Here is a 17,568-nt window from a genome sequence, read left to right as displayed (position 1 = left end):
CTTCTCATCCATTCTTCGCTTCTTGGATGAGAAACAAAACGTTTTCAAAGAAAAAAGGCACTTCCAATTTGATGCGGGAGAAAACCCGAATAACCAAAGACCTACACACACACACACACACACACACACACACACACACACACACACACATATATATATAACTATTAGATGACTTCACACAACAGTCTAAACTACAGTTCAGCAGCTCCAAAGGCTGAGATTTTATATCATACTTAGCTATGACTTGCAAAATCACAATTGACACCCAAAGCCATGAAACATGGCTTGACAAATCACCATGGCTGGAGTCACGCAATTCACAAAAACAATATGCTGGTTTGGGCTCTGTTAACAAAGCTACTGACAACCCAAATCTTCTGCTTAATTTACTGCTTATGTGTAAGTTTAAATCTCCCCCGTGATCCTCATGTGCCATCTGCTCTTTTAATGCCTGCTTTATTAGTACAGCATTTAAAAATTCTCCAATAAAATAATCAACTTTTACTGGCTTTCTGAGGACAGTTCCATGCTTCTTCGACAATTGTTCCAAAGTACGTTGAAGGTAGCTTGATTTCTTGTTTATTCAAAATTGATGGTTTTGAAAGAGGCGAGAGATGAGGGTTGCAACTGTGGTATGAGAGGAGTTAAATTCTCTCTCCATCCCCATGCCATTATTGTGACAAAAACATCCGTCTTTCTCTGAAAGAGATGGAACAAGCTGTGAGGCAGATTGGTGAAAATGCTTGCTGAAAATCACCAGGTGAAGACCATTGTCAGGACTTGAACATTGGTTTTCTCCAGTCAAAATCTTTAAACCATTAACTATTACAATGGCTGCTTCCTGCATCCAGTTATGTATTGTATAGCTTTTCTGCCTTTGGTATCTATAAATAGGGCTGGTTTGTGTGTGGTGTAGCCTTGGCAGAGAAATTAACATCTAAGTCTTTGGAGCCAATATGACATTTAACAGCAGCAGGGAAAAAGAACATTTTACTTTTCTTCACATCTACTGTTATGGCAGATCTCTGCTTAATCTCGTTACTGGTTTCTTCCAAATCTCATCAGATGAAAGAAGTAACCAATTTGGCTTTGATGTGTCTGCTTGTGACCCTCTAGCTGCATGATGAACAGAAATTAGATAAACTGGGCTCCCGTCCCCTCCCCTGGGACTCCTGTATGTGTGATTTGCTTCCAATATTTGGTATTTTAGTAGAAACGGAGGTAGTGACAGATTTTATCTTCCTGGGCTCCAAGATCACCATAGATGGGGACTGCAGCCAAGAAATTAAAAGACGCTTGCTCCTGGGGAGGAAAGCTATGGCAAATCTAGACAGCATACTAAAAAGCAGAGACATCACCCTGCCAAGGCCATCCATGGTTTTCCCAGTTGCAATCCATGGCTGTGAAAGCTGGACCATAAGAAAGGCTGAGCGCCAAAGAATTGAGCCTTTCAACTATGGTGCTGGAGAAGAGTCCTGCGAGTCCCCTGGATTGCAAGGCATTCAAACCGGTCAGTCCTAGAAGAGATCAACCCCGACTGCTCTTTAGAAGGCCAGATCCTGAAGTTGAAACTCAAGTACTTTGGCCACCTAATGAGAAGGAAGGACTCACTGGAGAAAGATGGAAGGCAATAGAAGAATGGGACGACAGAGAATGAGGTGGCTGGATGGAGTCACTGAAGCAGTAGGCGTGAGCTGAAATGGACTCCAGAAGATGGTAGAGGACAGGAAGACCTGGAGGAACATGGTCCATGGGGTCGTGATGGGTCGGACACAACTTTCCAGGGAGAGAGAATAGTAGTTGTATAGACTCCAAGGATATGAACAGTAGTTGCATAGAAGAAATTCATGATAGCTAATGTCCCATTATATAGCAAAGACTAATCAAGTTACAGGAAAGCCATTTCTGATTAAATGTTAGGAAAAACATTTTAGAAAATGGTAAGAGTAACTGGTCAGTGAAATCGGGAACCAAAGCAAGCTGGATGTCCTTAACTGAACATAGGTTGGAGAAATCATGTGTTCTTTTTTCCCTATGGTTCTTCACTATAGAAGGGGGGGGGACTGGGGAATGTACCTAAAATCTGGAGATCTTGAGGTAAAAGAGGTACAAATGTATCCGTTTGAACTGAACAAAATATGGACTGGAAGTCTTTACGTTCGGGCTCCTGGGCTCCATCACTAAGCCATCACTTGGTATCAATAATTCCTGTTTATGCCTTTGTGGGTCTGGTTAGGTGACGGGAGAGGAAGCAGAGCTAAATGAATTTTGCAATCCTTGTCCCCGACTGTCTCAATCTTGGGCATTTCTCAATCAGTACTGTAAATACACAAGCATCCCATAATTCTCAAGGACTGAAAAAACCCGATGGGTGTACAGTCAGAGTAACTGCTGGAGAGCCGGAATAAGAAACAGTAGAAAACTCTTGGTTTTTTGGCTATGCAAAGAGCACAAGAGGAGGGATTGAATAGGAAGACAAATAATTTTTCTACTCAATTCTTCCGGAACAGGAGCAAAGGGGAGAGGGCTTGGGCTTAAGTAATGTGGGCGTTGGAGTAAACTCTGGGGCTGAAAGGTTAACTGCATGAACTTATCTTTGTCTTTTGGCTGAAAACATAATTTGCCTGCTCTCGTGTGGGGGATCTGAATCACAATCCATCGGCTAAATGTTGCTGTGCTTAAAGTGATTTAAAATCGCCTGGCAGAGGTCTTTTCAGGCATGTTTACAATACTGTAATGCAGCAAATCATTTGTTGTATACACCATGCACCATTTGATTTAAACCAGGACCGTATAGCCAATAGCTGGAAAGAACAGTTTATCCAGCAAGAACAAGAAAGTTAGGGAAAAAAGTGAGGGAGCAGCTGCAGACAAAAAGGTGCATGTCAAACAGGGAATGTTCCTACCTCAGAAGGCGTACTTGGCTACATGTCTCCAGGTGTTTCCCCCCCCCCCAGAAACCAGTGATGGTTGGAATTCCATGTAGGAAGGGATGTGCAGCTTTTTCTCATTCTTACTTATATACAGCAATGGTACCTAGACTTATATACCGCTTCATAGTGCTCTAAGCGGTTTACAGAGTCAGCATTATTTGTCCCCAACAATCTGGGTCCTCATTTTACCAACCTCGGAAGGATGAAAGGCTGAGTCAACCTTGAACCCCATCAGGATCGAACTCCAGACTGTGGACAGAGTTAACTTGCATTATTGCATTCTAACCACTGCACCACTACGGCTCATATATATCCTTCATGGTTTTCCCTGTCAGGTTATGGGACTTCAAAAAAAAATGCAGGGAAAGAAATGAAATGATTAAAACAAGTACAGGTCAATACCATTCCATTCATGGTCCCTATCCTAATTTTTCTTTTCTTGCAAGCTACCTTAGTCTCTGCCACATCCATCTACAGATAGTTCTTGACTTATAACAGTTTTATTGACTTTTGAAGTTACGATGGCATTGAAAAAAGTGACCATTTTTCACACTTAAACGACCATTGCAGCATCCTCATGATCAAAATCCAGATGTTTGGCGGTTGCAGTATCCTAGGTCATGTGATCAACTTTTGCAACCTTCTGACAAGCAAAGTCAAGGTATATTGACCTTCCCATGTATATACTTCATATATTCTATAAGTATTACTTTTTAATCCCCTCCCTGCTATAAATAAACTACGAAGTTAAAAATGCTAAACTAATAGATTTGTGCAGGTCATTTTTTATTTCCTTTTCAAAACCAAAATACATCACATACACATTTATTTACACATTGATTATGCTGTAAAAGCATCAAAAGTAGGGAATAAGAATTATTGGATCTCAAAGATCCGAGCTGAGTATTCTGTAAGTGAAATAATCAGAAAGTTGACTTTGCTTTGAGGAACAGCTGTGTACAGCTCAATGCTCAGGACTCCTTTTTAAAGTTTAGGACTTAACTCCAAACTTTAAAAAGTAAGAAGGGTACCAGAAAATTGTGTTTTGTTAAGTGCTGTTAGTAGACCCTTAAATCATGATTAGGTCCATACGGCTTGCCACAGCTTGTGGGTTTATCCAACAAACTATGGCTTTATCACAAAAGTAATTAAGATGTTGAAGGATTTGGAGGCGTGAACATATTCTCTATGGCCCCAAAGAGCAGCGGCCTGGGTTAAAATAACAAGAAGGTCCAGGATGAACATCAGAAGAGACTTCCTGACTGTATGAGCTGTGGGCCAGTGATATAGGCTGCTACATATGTTCTCCTTCGCTAGAGGTCTTCAGGAGTAGAGGTTGCATGGCCACATCTACCGTAGATGCTGCACCAGGCAGGGGAATGGAGCAGATGAGCACTAAGGAGCGTCTAATTCTAGGATTCTATAAATTATGAATCCAGCCAGAACATTTATCCAGAGAGTATATCTGATTCTCATTGGACTATTTTTAAGTTCATTCTCTCCCCCCACACCACCACCAGACACACCCAAAGTGTGTGTGTGTGTGTATCCATATGTTTTTATAAACATGTTTGGTACTTCTAATTATGTTACGGTAGGCTTCCACGTTGACTTAACGCAATCCATGCACCTTGTGCCTTGTGTTGATTTAGCTTTGAGTTGTTGTTGTTTTCCCTGCAGTGATGCTTGCCTTTGAATATTGGAAATAAATTGGCTTGAATGATGAGAGTGGTGGAAATGTCTATTGATCCATTTCTCCACCTCATTCTCTGATTATACGTGTGACATGCTGCCTCTTTGAAATTCAGCACAGCAATCATCAGTCTCCACTTTCCGTGTTACACTCATAATAATCCTGCAGGAAAAGATGGGCTGAAATATTTGGCAAAATTCAATGTTTTATCTTTCAAAATTCCAAACAGCAACCCCTGTTTGCTGGGGAAGCTCCAGACCTAGCTGCAGTATTTTCATCTCAAACCATGGACTTGGATTCACACATTGTAGTTTAAGAGCAGGAATTGCTATCGGCTGACCTAATTGCGTCAAAACAGCTGTGATAGAACAAGATTCTCATTGTACACCACAGTCTTAGCCAGTTGTGGCTGGAGCAATAAGCACTGCTCAATGAAACACAGTATAGGGTGATATAACCTATATATCCCTTGTTGATTTGGGCACCACGTTTGTTTTTAAAAGTTAACCCTTCATCCTAGTTAGCTGGAAACTTACATTCTTTGCGTTTTCTGATCTACTAAGCTGGAATGCTCCAAGCATATGTCGAATGTCTTTACAGTGTCCAAATTTTGATGGCGTGATTGTGGGGATGCTGCAACGGTTGTTCGGTGTGAAAACTGGTCGGAGGTCCCTGTGTTAAGTGCCGTTGTGACTTCGAACGGTCACTAAAAATGAACTGTTGTAAGTCAAGGACTGCCTGTGTCGCCCTAGTGCACGGGTCTGCAACCTTGACAACTTTAAGACTTGTGGACTTCATAGCTGGCTGAGGAATTCTGGGAGCTGAAGTCCACAAGTCTTAAAGTTGTCTAGGTTGTGGACCCCTGCCCTAGTCAATCTGCCAATCCAGAGTGAGGTATTTGGGATCAACCTCACTTGCCAATGAATTTCCTTTCAGGAAATCCATTCTTCTGGGTTTTTTTCCCCCCTCCACTTTTCCTCAGTTGTGGAGGCCTGAAGGTTGTTTTTGAGCAGGACACAAAGAACTGCAGCTCTTCTCCTCTCTATTCTTGTTGAAGGCCTGACACACCCGCACAAAGGCCTGGAAGGAAGTCACGTCTTTAACTGTACAGGCACGTGTGCTGTGTCTCACTTAGCAGGAGCCCTTGTGTGCTGTCAGGGAAGAAGGAGGGAGGGAGGGAAAGAGGCAGGAGGACACGCAGTTCTGAGCCTCTAACTTGCCGTGCTGCTGGTTGGCAATAACTGAGTCAACAAAAGCAAGCAAGACAGAACTGGAGGTGGAAGGAGAATTTGGCAGAGAGATGCAAATCTCAGCAGAGAGATGCAACTGATATGGCTCTTCCAAGTTGATGACAGCAGAGAGGGGAGTTGAGAGAGCTGGACAAACTCAACAATGGATGAGGCCACCCAGTTTCTCTGAGCTGATACCTTTCCTTTCCTTTCCTTTCCTTCTTCTATCTTCCTTTCTTTTCCTTTCCTTTCCTTCATCTATCTTCCTTTCCTTTCCTTCCCTTCTTCTATCTTCCCTTCCTTTCCTTCGTCTATCTTCCTTTCCTTTCCTTTTTCCTTTCCTTTCCTTCCCTTCTTCTATCTTTCTTTCCTTTCCTTTGTCTATCTTCCTTTCCTTTTCTTCATCTATCTTCCTTTCCTTTCCTTTCCTTCTTCTATCTTCCTTTCCTTTGTCTATCTTCCTTTCCTTTCCTTTGTCTATCTTCCTTTCCTTCCCTTCTATCTTTCTTTCCTTTCCTTTCCTTTGTCTATCTTCCTTTCCTTTCCTTTCCTTCTTCTATCTTCCTTTCCTTTCCTCCGTCTATCTTTCTTTTCTTTCCTTTCCTTCCCGTCTTCTATCTTCCTTTTCTTTCCTCTTCCCTCTTTCTTTTTCTCTTTCCTTTCCTTTCCTCTCCTCCCCTCCCCTCTCCTTTTCTTCCTTTCCATTTTTCCTTTCCCCTTTCCTTCGATGGGCTCTTTTCTCTCCTTTCACGCAGGTCCTTACTGGGGAAGAGATAGCTTGCCTTTGAGGTACATGGAGAAGCTACTAAGACAGCAAACAAATTATCCATGTTTGCTTATCCAAATTCCACTGGATTCAAGAGACGGAGCAAGAAAGGACAATCATTTTCATGCACAAATATTTAGGTTAAATCCTTGCAGATGCAATATTAGCTTACAGCAACCGTAGACAGTTCCTATTTCTGGTTACGGTGAGATTAAAATGGCAGCTAATCCCTAGTTTCCTAGAGAGTAGAGCAGCACTATTAACTGAATGAGTCAGCCTTCCAGAGCCCACCAGAACCTGGAATGGAGAAGGTTCCCTCTAAAGCAGTGGTTCTCAACCTTTCTAATGCCGTGACCCCATCATACAGTTCCCCATGTTGTGGTGACCCCGAACCACTTATACATCACCGGGTGCCAGGGGCGTGGCCAAAGAAAAGGGGGAACAAAATGGTGGACAGCCTTGTTTGGCGACCCCCGTGAAATGGTCGTTCGACCCCAAATGAGGTCCCGACCCACAAGGTTGAGAACCACTGGTTTAAACCTTAAACCAGTGATTCTCAACCTTTCTAATGCCGTGACCCCATAATACAGTTCCCCATGTTGTGGTGACCCCCAAGTGGGTGTGGCCACCAATAAGAGGGAGTAGGACAGCTAGGGAAAAGGGGAAAAAATGGCGGACAGCGTGGTTTGGCGACCCCCGTGAAATGGTCATTCGACCCCAAATAGGGTCCCGACCCACAGGTTGAGAACCACTGCTCTAAAGCCTGGTGCTGGGTTGCCACTCTTGGCATTTCTAATTAAGCGCTCTCCATCCAATGGGGCATCCAGAGGTAGGGAGTGGGGCAACATCTGGAGAACTTTTGCCAGTTAAAAATGGTCAAACTAAGCCAGGGACCTTCTGAACACAAAGCAGAAGCTCGACTGTTGGACTAGTAGACCTCTTCTCTATTTAGGTCTTGATATTGGCCTTTTTTTTTGTTTTTTTGCAGGAGATTATTATAATTATCCCTCTGAAATCCATGCATTTTAGCTTCTGTGGACTCAGGCTGCATTCCCAACCCAGTAACAAAACTGTTATGGGTAGGGATCATCCAATGCATTGAGCTACATTTAATTGGTTTTTGGCTTACAGTATAGTATGAATCCAGGCATTCTGGTTTGGAAGCAAGCTCTTTCAGGGGAAGCAATCCCCCTCCTCCAGACCTAAGAGGGATGCTGTCTCAGAGTCAATCACTGTTTGAATGGACAACCACTTCATCTTATTAGGGTTGAACCTCACTTGGTTCCTCCTCATCCACATTGGTAGCTTCCAAGCACCTTGACAGACCTTCTACTACATCTCCTGAACAGCATGGGGTAGAACTTCATAATATGGTGTCATGCTATGATGTCCCCTTATGGCTTCAGAGCAATATTAAAGATTAAGCTGTTGTTAATCTAGGAAACTATGGTTAGATGAACTCTGGTTTAGTCCAGTTTACGTAGGGGGCAGAGTGATGATGTTCCATCCATATAGCTCTCTGTAAATATCAAATTGAGTACAGTACTGGAGTTTGCACTAGTAACACGGGACTCCCAAATTCCAACTTACTAGGTGGATTTGAGCAAGATGTTAATTTTCTCTTGGGCAAATCCTTTGGTTCTGGTGTTTTAGGATGGAGACATGGGCATGACCGCTTCCTTCCTTCTTGAATTTGCACCCAGGACTGCCATATATACCACCTCTTGGGTTGATTCTCCTCCAGGATTAGCAGAATGAGGGGGCTGCCGACTCCACATCAGCAAAATCCACGCTCCGGTCTGCCCAAATAAGAGGGAGGGAAAATGGGATGTTCTCCCAGAGTGTTTACAGAACGTTAGCTTTCTTTTCTTTTTTCACATTGAGTCTGTTCTTTTCCGAGCAAAGACTGCAGATACACTCTTGACAATATTGCGGATTCCTGTGCCCTTTTTCAGGGCCAGCTTGGCCTCCCATATGCGTTCTGCTAAGCCATGGAAGACCATGACTGCTCCATGGTAGGCTTCAGCTGCTGATACCTCATAGAATTCACAGTCCGTGGAGAGAGCCAGGAGACGTCCTTCTTCACTGGAAACCTCCCGGTGATGATGTAAATCTCGCTTGTTGCCCACAATAACAATGGGCACTTTCTCCTGGCTTGGGCCTTCCTTGGTGGCTTTGATGAACTGGACTTTGGACTGGACACTGTTGAAGCTTGCACGGTCACAGATGCTGTAGACCAAGACAAAGCCATCAGCCCATTGGATGCATTTCTCTTTGGATGAGTTCTCTTCCGATTTCTCCTGAATAAGAAAACAGGTACGTTTGCAACATTTGGCTAATAGATTTGTCGTTGGACTGAAAAATCATAATTATTCGAGCAAATGTGGAAAACAAAAGTAATCCTATCAATAATGGTTGGTGTGCTTGGTGTCATAGCAAAAGATCTGGAAAAGCACTTGGACAAAGTGGACAGAATCTCAACTCATGAACTGCAAAAGTTGTACCACGTGGAAAAGCATAAATATTATGACAATGCCTTTGTCTGTCCTAGCTCCTTGGGAAGGACACGATAGTCAAAACTATCCAATCCAATCAGAACTTTATGGTAGACTGCATGAAAATACTGATGACAACAACGACAATAGAATAGAAATTGGTACAACGTGGTTTATAAACCAGAATATTCACAATATATGTGAAATTATAAACCAATCAACCATATTATGGCTTGGTGCAATGGGAAAACACAACCTTTTTTAAAATGAAGTCTGGTGTGAGAGACATCTAGGTCAGCTCAAGCTTAGAGAACCACATTCAGCCTGTGTTCCCAGGCTGAATGTACCGTAGTTCTCTAAATCTTTGGATATGGCCCCCAGCAACCTTCCAAAGGATCTGCCAAATTAAGATGAAAATTCTTGATTGCATCGGAAACATTCACTTAATTGTACTTAATTGATGCAATTTAATGTTCATTAAATTTAAATTAAAGTCAAACCCAGTTTTTATTCTCACTTTTTCTTCCCCAAGTCTTCTGGGAGTTAAAACTCAACATACTATGTGGTTGCTTGAACTGAAAAAAAAAAAACTGACTTCAGAATTAAACCAAAGTATAGGTAAGTAGCCAGGAGGCATATAGATAACAATGAATTCACCCTTCACAGGGTGCAAATGGAAGGATTTTTTAAATTTTTTTTTTACAAAAACCAACAGCATGGAGTGTTTACATGTTCTTTCTTCTTTCAAACTTTTATACAGAAGAACTGGATATTAAGTTTGTGTCAAGGGCCTTAGATGTAAGACAAGATGCTTTGGAATGTGTGGGAGCGCAATCACACTAATTGTCTGCAACTCATTAAGGAAAGCCATGTCTCTTTCCAGGCTGATGCAGGCATGGCTGCTTTAATGAGTTGCAAAGATGTGTTACATTTGCTCAACCACGCATTCTAAAAATCCTCCTCTAAGATGAACTGATGGGCAATCCTATTGTATATATTTACTTTATTAGTCTTTAGCCATTAGTTCAAAAACAATAATGCAGGATGAGGAGAAGAATGATTAGGCACGTATTTTGTTATTGGAAGGTAAACCATAACTATACCGGATTACACATGCACACAAGTACACACACTGATTTATATTGATAGTTATCCTTGCTTCCTTACCTGCGAGCAAGGAAAGTCCCAGATATGGAAAAGAATCTCTTTGCCTTCTACTGCCAAACTGTGAGTGTAGATAGACTCTGGGTGGGGAAAAGCAGAAAGTTCAGATTGCCACAAGCCATTCTCAAGAGCGCCATCCTTTTTCTTTCTTCTACGTATTTTCTCCTCGGCCACTCCCTTTCAGCAGCCTTGGGTGTAATGAAAGAGCAGCTCCACAGAGCACAGCCTCACTATGCATTCTACTCATTACAGTACCTTTTGGCTTCTCCCAATAGTGACACACCTGCCTGGCTGGCTGGCTTCATAGGTTACCTTAAGCCATGAGGTAGTTTGTTTGTTCAGGGCCTAGCATCCTGTGTTGTTATAGTCTTTTGTGGTTTAATTGCCAAACCTTTGGTATATGAGCCCCAAACTGTCAACGGGTACAATATGTGAACAAACCTATACGTGATTTCTCCAGTTGTTCAATAGGGCAAGTAGAATTTTCCAAAGAAAATACTATAAAAAGATAAGGATGCTTCCATCCTACAAATGAAATAACTATTTCAATGTTCTGTTCCCAACCTGACTTTCTATCCTTTCCTATTAAATCCCTGCATGATTTGCCCTACTTGGGTTGTTTGGATGGAAAGAGATACATCTGTGTATGTGTATGCACTGTATGTATTATGTGTATATTATCTCTCTCCCCCCCCCTCTATCTATCATCAATCTACAATGTCTGTCTGTCTGTCTGTTTGCCTATCTACCTATGGTATCTATCATCTACTGTATTTACAATAGCTGTCTGTCTGTCTATTCATCCATCATCAGTCCATCCTCCCTCTGTTATATGTGTGTGTCCATTTGTCTAAATGTCGGTCAATCTCTCTCTCCCTCTCTCTCTCTCTCTCTCTCTCTCTCTCTCTCTCTCTCTGCCTATCCTATCTATCTATCTATCTATCTATCTATCTATCTATCTATCTATCTATCTATCTATCTATCATCTCTCTCTCTAATTTATCATCTACTTTCTCTATTGTCTATCTATCTATTATCTGCCTATCCTATCCTATCTATCTATCTATCTATCTATCTATCTATCTATCCTCTGAATGTGTGTGTCTATCTATCCCCATGCATATCTGGAATTTCTGTTGCAATTGCAAGGATGTTTTGTTTCATTTTATCCCCAAACAACAACCCTATGAAAGAGGTTGAACTAAGAAATAGGCTTTGGCTCAAGAGAAACTAGTGAGCCCATGGCTGAGAAGAGAGTTGAATCTGGGTCTTTCTAATCCCAGTTCAACACACTATTAACACCTGCATTATACATTGGTTATTGAATCTTTTTTTTCACCATCTAGGTGAGATGTCAGATTTCATGGCAGAAGGCAAGAAAGAACATTTTGTCCTCAAACAAGATGCTGGTCAAGCTAAGGTTTACTTGATAATGGTTTTTAAATAAACCGCAAGCAACTGCATTCACACATTCCACTAAGCCAAATGAAAAAAAAAAATCACATTTGGCATAGGTGAGTCCTTCCACTGTAAAATATAAACTATGGCTTATAGTTTACCATAATTATTGCGCGCTCATCTGAAAATGTTTTACATGAATAATTTCCTTTTAAGATTAAAGGATCATCATACATTTATTGAAAATGTCATAAGGTAAGCAGATGTGGCTTTTTCTGTCTAAGTTCCTCTTTTGGGGATATTGCTTTAAAAATAAGAGTTATTTTCCTTTTGGACAGGATGTGTAAAGCTTGCTAATGGCCAGGCTAAATTAAGTGAGTTTGTTTAGATTCTACCTCAAGTGTTCTGAAAATACCCACTGTGATCTTAAAATAATCATTTATCACTTCAGAATATCGTGTGATTTTGGTCAATTACTGTGCTGCTTAATTTAGTGCTGCTCAACTTCCCCTCTCGTAGCCTTTTGAAAAACATCTTTGTTTGCTAGGATTTTAAATGCTAAATTATTTTGAAGTCAATGGAACTGTTGGTTTGAAATTGCATTTTAAAATGTTCATCCATTTTTTCTTTTTTCAAGTTGTTAGCCATCTTACCTATGCGATCATATAGCATATATGACATATGTCATATATGACATGATAATAGTATTCTGGTATTTGAGGGGCTGACACAAAGAAAAGGGGGTCAATTTATTCTCCAAAGTACCAGAAGGCAAGACAGGAAACAATGGATGGAAACTAATCAAGGAGAGAAGCAACCTGGGATTAAGAAGAAACTTCCTAACAGTGAGAATAATTAGCCAGTGGAGCAGCTTGCCTCCAGAAGTTGTGGGTGCTCCATCACTGGAAATTTTTAAGAATAGATTGGATAGCCACTTGTCCAATGGTATAGGGTATCCTGCTTGAGGTTTGACTAGAAGATCTTCAAGGTCCCTTTCTATTCTATTCTATTCTATTCTATTCTATTCTATTCTATTCTATTCTATTCTATTCTATTCTATTCTATTCTATTCTACAATCTGTTTTATTCCATTCCATTCGTTTCATATTCTATTCTATTCTATTCTATTCTATTCTATTCTATTCTATTCTATTCTATTCTATTCTCATTCTCATTCTCTTCCCTTCTCCATTCTCTTCTCTTCCATTCCACTCCACTCCACTCCACTCCACTCCACTCCACTCCACTCCACTCCACTCCACTCCACTCCACTCCATTCTATTCTATTCTATTCTATTCTATTCTATTCTATTCTATTCTATTCTATTCTATTCTATTCTATTCTATTCTGTTCTCCATTTCATTCCATTTAATCACGGATAAACAGAACTTAGGTTAGTATTTTTACTTTTCATGTCCCCATGAATCTCAAACTTCCTCCTTTCCCTATCACCCCCTAGCCCAGTCTTTTTCAACCTTGGCTATTTTAAGATGTGTGGATTTTAATATCCAGAATTTTCCAGCCAGCAAGGCTGGTTGGGGAATTCTGGGCGTTTAAGTCCAGATATGTTAAAGCAGTGAGGATTGATAAACACTGTCCTCCTATCCAAAAGATATTCCGATAGATTTCTTGTGAGTGTTCAGTTCGATGAACCATCCGTCACCACCATTCTCAGGATGAAAGAGATGAACCAGCATCAAACAGTGTAAAAATCTGAACACTCACCCATGTCTCCATACTCCCCAATAAACCTCTTGGTAAGGAAACGCACCGTCAGAGCTGTGAAAAAGAGTGGGAGTTGTAACTGTCATATAGAACAGATGGGGCAGGAGGAGGAATGGAAAAGGATGTTATCATTCACCAACAAAAAAAGCAGAAGCCGTTTCCCCCCCCCCTTAAAAATAAAACCCAGCTTCCGAATCAAATTCAAATATTTAAAGACCCATGTCCTCAAAATTTACCTTTGTACCTTAACACGTTACCCTATTTTTAATGCGTGGGGTAGACACTGTAAAATTCAATAGAAAACAAGAACCTACAACTTTTGTAAAATCAATATTTTCAGCACTCTCTATGTGATTCCAGCTTTGCAGCGCTGAAAATTAATTCCCCTAAAAAGTTATAAGCTTGTTTGCAACCATCCAGTTATGTTCAAATGTTGCCCATAACCCTAAATACATTTAGGCATGATTCTAGAGATTGCTTCCTCATTGATAAGCCCACGTATACATTCCTTTTGGAGAAGAAGATCAAAAATTTCCCTTCAGCCCAAGCGTATCTTAAGGTTGGCAACTTATAAAAAGCACATCAGATACAGATCCAGTCCTAACATCTCAGCTCAGAAGGTTAGAGATCCAGGTTGTGGCTGGGCATCAGATCTCCGAATTCAACGAGACTTATTCTAGGTTAAGCATGCAGATAATTGGGTTGGAAGTGCACGGAAGATCAGAATTGTGGCCAATTCTGTGAACGACCTCTTTAATTTCCTTTTGCTGTTCTGCAGCACTTATGGAATCTGACAAGCTGGTTAGTAATTTGTTTGGTTAATGGAGCAGAGGACTGTTTAGCTGCAGATAGCATCGCTCATTAAGTGTTGCACCATTGCATTGTACCTGTCTACCGTTTCTGGGCATGGCAACTTTCACTTTTCAATGGTATCCTGCAAACTGAAGCTTGCATTGCACATTTGCAAGTTTCTTTCTGTGGCTTTTTCTTTCTTTCTTTCTTTCTTTCTTTCTTTCTTTCTTTCTTTCTTTCTTTCTTTCTTTCTTTTAGCAGAGAGAGCCTTTTGCAGCCTAGCGTAGCAAACACCCTGGAGTAGTTTTGTCGCCAACTTACCTGACTTTCCCACACTGTCAGCTCCTAGGACCACCACGTTGGCTTCCATCTTCACAGGGGTAGAAGTGGAGACCTCTGCCCCAGGCTGGTGGTCAGGAGTGAAGCTGGCACTCCTGCGAAGGGGGATTCGGAGAACCATTTATAGATCTCTTTTTCGTCCAGACTATCAGCTGAGGGAACTGTTTCCGCTGTTTTCCCCTGTTCAGTCAAAACAAGAATGAGTCTTTCTCACTTGCCATCGTGGGAGTTATTTGCATGGATCGTACCAAAGCAGAGGAACTGAAGGGGTTCCCTTCCTGGCAGCTACTAACTAACACATTCTTAAGAGCAATAAAAAACCAGGGTATCAGGGGCAATGACTCAGTTAACAAATCTAGCAGGCTAAGTCTATTCCACCCCAAATCCATGGATAAAATGAAAAATAACAATGGATGGGGAGCCACCTTGTAGGAACTAAAGGATTCAGATGGGACTCAGAGTCTTCTGTATCTGTATGAACTCAAGTCTTTTCGGTGTGTTGCACACACTTCTCATATAGGGTGGGGCTCTGATGAGCTAGTTACCTGGGTTCAAAGCACCTATGCAGGGTAACATGTCTACGCAGAAAAGCCACGCCATGAGAGTCATATAGAACGTATTCATGTAAGATAAGCAGGTTGAGCTGGCCTTGAGTATTTGCAAAAGGCAATCTCAGGCCAATGTATTACTTTTAATTATTATTTAATTTTATTTATCTACTAGGCTTCAAGAGCGGAAGTTCAATGCCTCTGGTTCCAATTGGTATTATTTGCACCTTGTAAGGCAGTCCCATTATTCTGCTCCAGGCAGACAGTATCTTGAATCAAGTCTGCTATATTGTTCCTGACTTTAGAGATGAACAACCTTTTTGCTACCTAAATCAGCGGTCCCCAAACCCTGGTACCGGGCCACGGCATGCCAGCAACTGGTCTGCACAAACAAACAAAGTCCCATTTGCAGAATGCAGGCAGCACACGAAACCATGTCCCCTTCGGTCCATGGAAAAACCTGTCTCCACAGAACCGGTCACTGGTGCCCAAAAAGTTGGGGACCCCTGACCTAAATCATACTTTTTTTTTTCACATGCCGAAGACCAGGTGAATGGTAGCGATAGATAAATATCGTTTTTCCTCCTCCTCCTCCTTTTTTTTTTTTTTTTGGTTAAGGAAACCAATTGCCTTAAATGAGATTTAGCACCTTATGTGGGAAATGGCGAAAGATCCAACCACTTTTTTTCCAGTAGTGTAATCTTGGGGTGCTCGTTTTACGTAGATGAATGCTACAAGCTTAAGATCTCTACAGACCAAGGCTCCCTCTCATGGTGGATGTAAGCACAACCAAATGCACAGCTACTACCGGGACGAGGAAAGCCAGTTTAGGTAGTCCTTGACTTACAACAGTTTGTTTAGTGACCGTTCAAAGTTACAACGGCACTGAAAAAAAATGTGACTTATGACCATTTTGTCAACAGTTACAATCTTGGCAGTGCCCCCGTGGTCACGTGATCAAAATTCAGATGCTTGGCATCCCCTCTTGAGACCTTCTGATGGGGTTCACTTCACAACCGGCTTACTAACTTATCAGCTGCAGCAATCCACTTAACAACTGGGGCCAAAAAGGTCCTAAAATGGGGCAAAACTCAATTAACAAATGTCTCACTTAACAGCACTTGAGTTGGCACAAAACTACGCCAGTGTCAAATTGACTCTCTTTGTCTGGCTCTGCCAGGGGCGGCTGATGCCACCCTCCGATGTCCTTCCAAGATAATTAGTGACAAAGCCTAACAGATGTTGCATACCTTGGAAGATGTCTTTGGAAAGCGTCAAAAAGACATCTCAGCAACACAGATGTGGATGGCTGAAGCTGTCTTACATATGGGCTAGGAATGCGACAAAGAGAATATCAGTGGGACATAATAAAGGAAAAGAGATCCCCAGGTATATCGGTGCCATGATAGGGTAACAGTGATTTTTTAATTATTTTTTGACGCTTTCAAGTCATCGTTGATTCCTGATTCCTGAAATCAAAACATTTCTTTTTTTCTGGAAGAAATAGCCATTTTTGCAATGAACGCTCCATTGGACAGGTCGTTTTCCGTTTTCCTTTTCTAGACTCTGATGGCTTTGCGATTAACCTAGTTATTGCATTAGCCCATTTCCGTTGTACAATACTGTTCCTGTCACAGTTTTAGTTAAGCAGGATAAGAACGCAACTTCGCTGGGCTACACTGTAACTTTCTGGTTTCAAAATCGCTTTATTTCTGAAATAAACTTGTAAAAGGTTTACGAAAAAAAGCCACAACTCCGTTCAATATGTGTCTCTTCCTTTTTAAGGAACAAGGGCAGGTTCCCTCACTGTCCATGGTTTATTGGCCAAAGCTAGCTGGTCATGGCTTAAGTGAAGGAATCTTGCTAAGCAAAGCTGGAGAGAGAGAGAGAAAAAAAAGGCCCGGCGTGTTTTGTCATGTAAACGAAGCCCTGTTTCCTCCACTGTCCTTGCTTTTTGAAACTTGAGGAACGACAGATCCACCTTCCTCGTTTCTGTGCGTTTCTCCAGCTCTTCCAATAAAAACAACAACAGAATTTAGAATTTAGCTCCTCCAAAGCAAACGCGCCTCGAGAAGTTCCTCCGTCTTCCTTGTGCGCACATCTCACAGTTAAATCAAAACGTCAATTTTTTTCTTTCTTTCTTCCGTTCAGTCCCGTCCGATTTTCGTCCCTGCAATTTTCTTGGCAAGGGTTTTCCGAAGTTTTTTTTTTTTTTCCGAAGCGCTTCTGGGCAGCTCAAGACAAGTTCACACCGAAGGAAAACCCAGATCGCCGGAGAGATTTTTTTTTCTCCCGGAGTTAACAAGAAAGGCCCAAACTGCGTCCACTACCCCCCACCACCCCCGTTCGCCCTCAAAGAGGATTTGAGTTCCTTTCCAAGAAGGAGAAGAAAAGAAAAAAAAGAACAAGAAAGTCCAGTTGCCTCGTGAAAAAGCATCTTTGGGATTCCAAGAAGGAGGCTTCCTCCCTCCCTTCCTCCCCCCCC

At 41.6% G+C, this 17,568-nt stretch overlaps 1 protein-coding gene across 3 annotated transcripts; it reads right to left on the bottom strand.

Moving 5' to 3' along the window:
* Positions 1-643: 643 nt before the first annotated feature.
* On the bottom strand, positions 644-17,460 carry LOC120315258 (ras-related and estrogen-regulated growth inhibitor-like protein). 3 transcript variants are annotated; one of them, XR_005558636.1, is made up of 6 exons: positions 16,334-17,460; positions 14,518-14,715; positions 13,405-13,458; positions 10,284-10,360; positions 8,212-8,921; positions 644-699 (listed from the first exon to the last, which is right to left on the bottom strand). XR_005558636.1 is itself a non-coding variant. In XM_039359300.1 (5 exons), exons 2-5 carry the CDS (start codon positions 14,654-14,656, stop codon positions 8,496-8,498), a joined length of 696 nt encoding a protein of 231 aa, XP_039215234.1. In that variant the 5' UTR covers positions 14,657-14,715; positions 16,334-17,460; the 3' UTR covers positions 7,283-8,495. The 3 variants fall into 3 exon arrangements, 2 of the variants coding, with proteins under 2 accessions (XP_039215234.1, XP_039215235.1); XM_039359300.1 differs by lacking the exon at positions 644-699 and having other exon boundaries at positions 7,283-8,921; XM_039359301.1 differs by lacking the exons at positions 644-699; positions 16,334-17,460 and having other exon boundaries at positions 7,283-8,921; positions 14,518-15,480.
* Between the last annotated feature and the right edge of the window lie 108 nt (positions 17,461-17,568).

This window comes from Crotalus tigris, unplaced genomic scaffold, assembly GCF_016545835.1.
Source record: "Crotalus tigris isolate CLP2741 ecotype Arizona unplaced genomic scaffold, ASM1654583v1 scf7180000019068.10715455, whole genome shotgun sequence".
NCBI lineage: Eukaryota > Metazoa > Chordata > Lepidosauria > Squamata > Viperidae > Crotalus > Crotalus tigris.
Note: the sequence above shows the minus strand (reverse complement) of the source record. Positions and strands in the feature narration are given on the sequence as shown.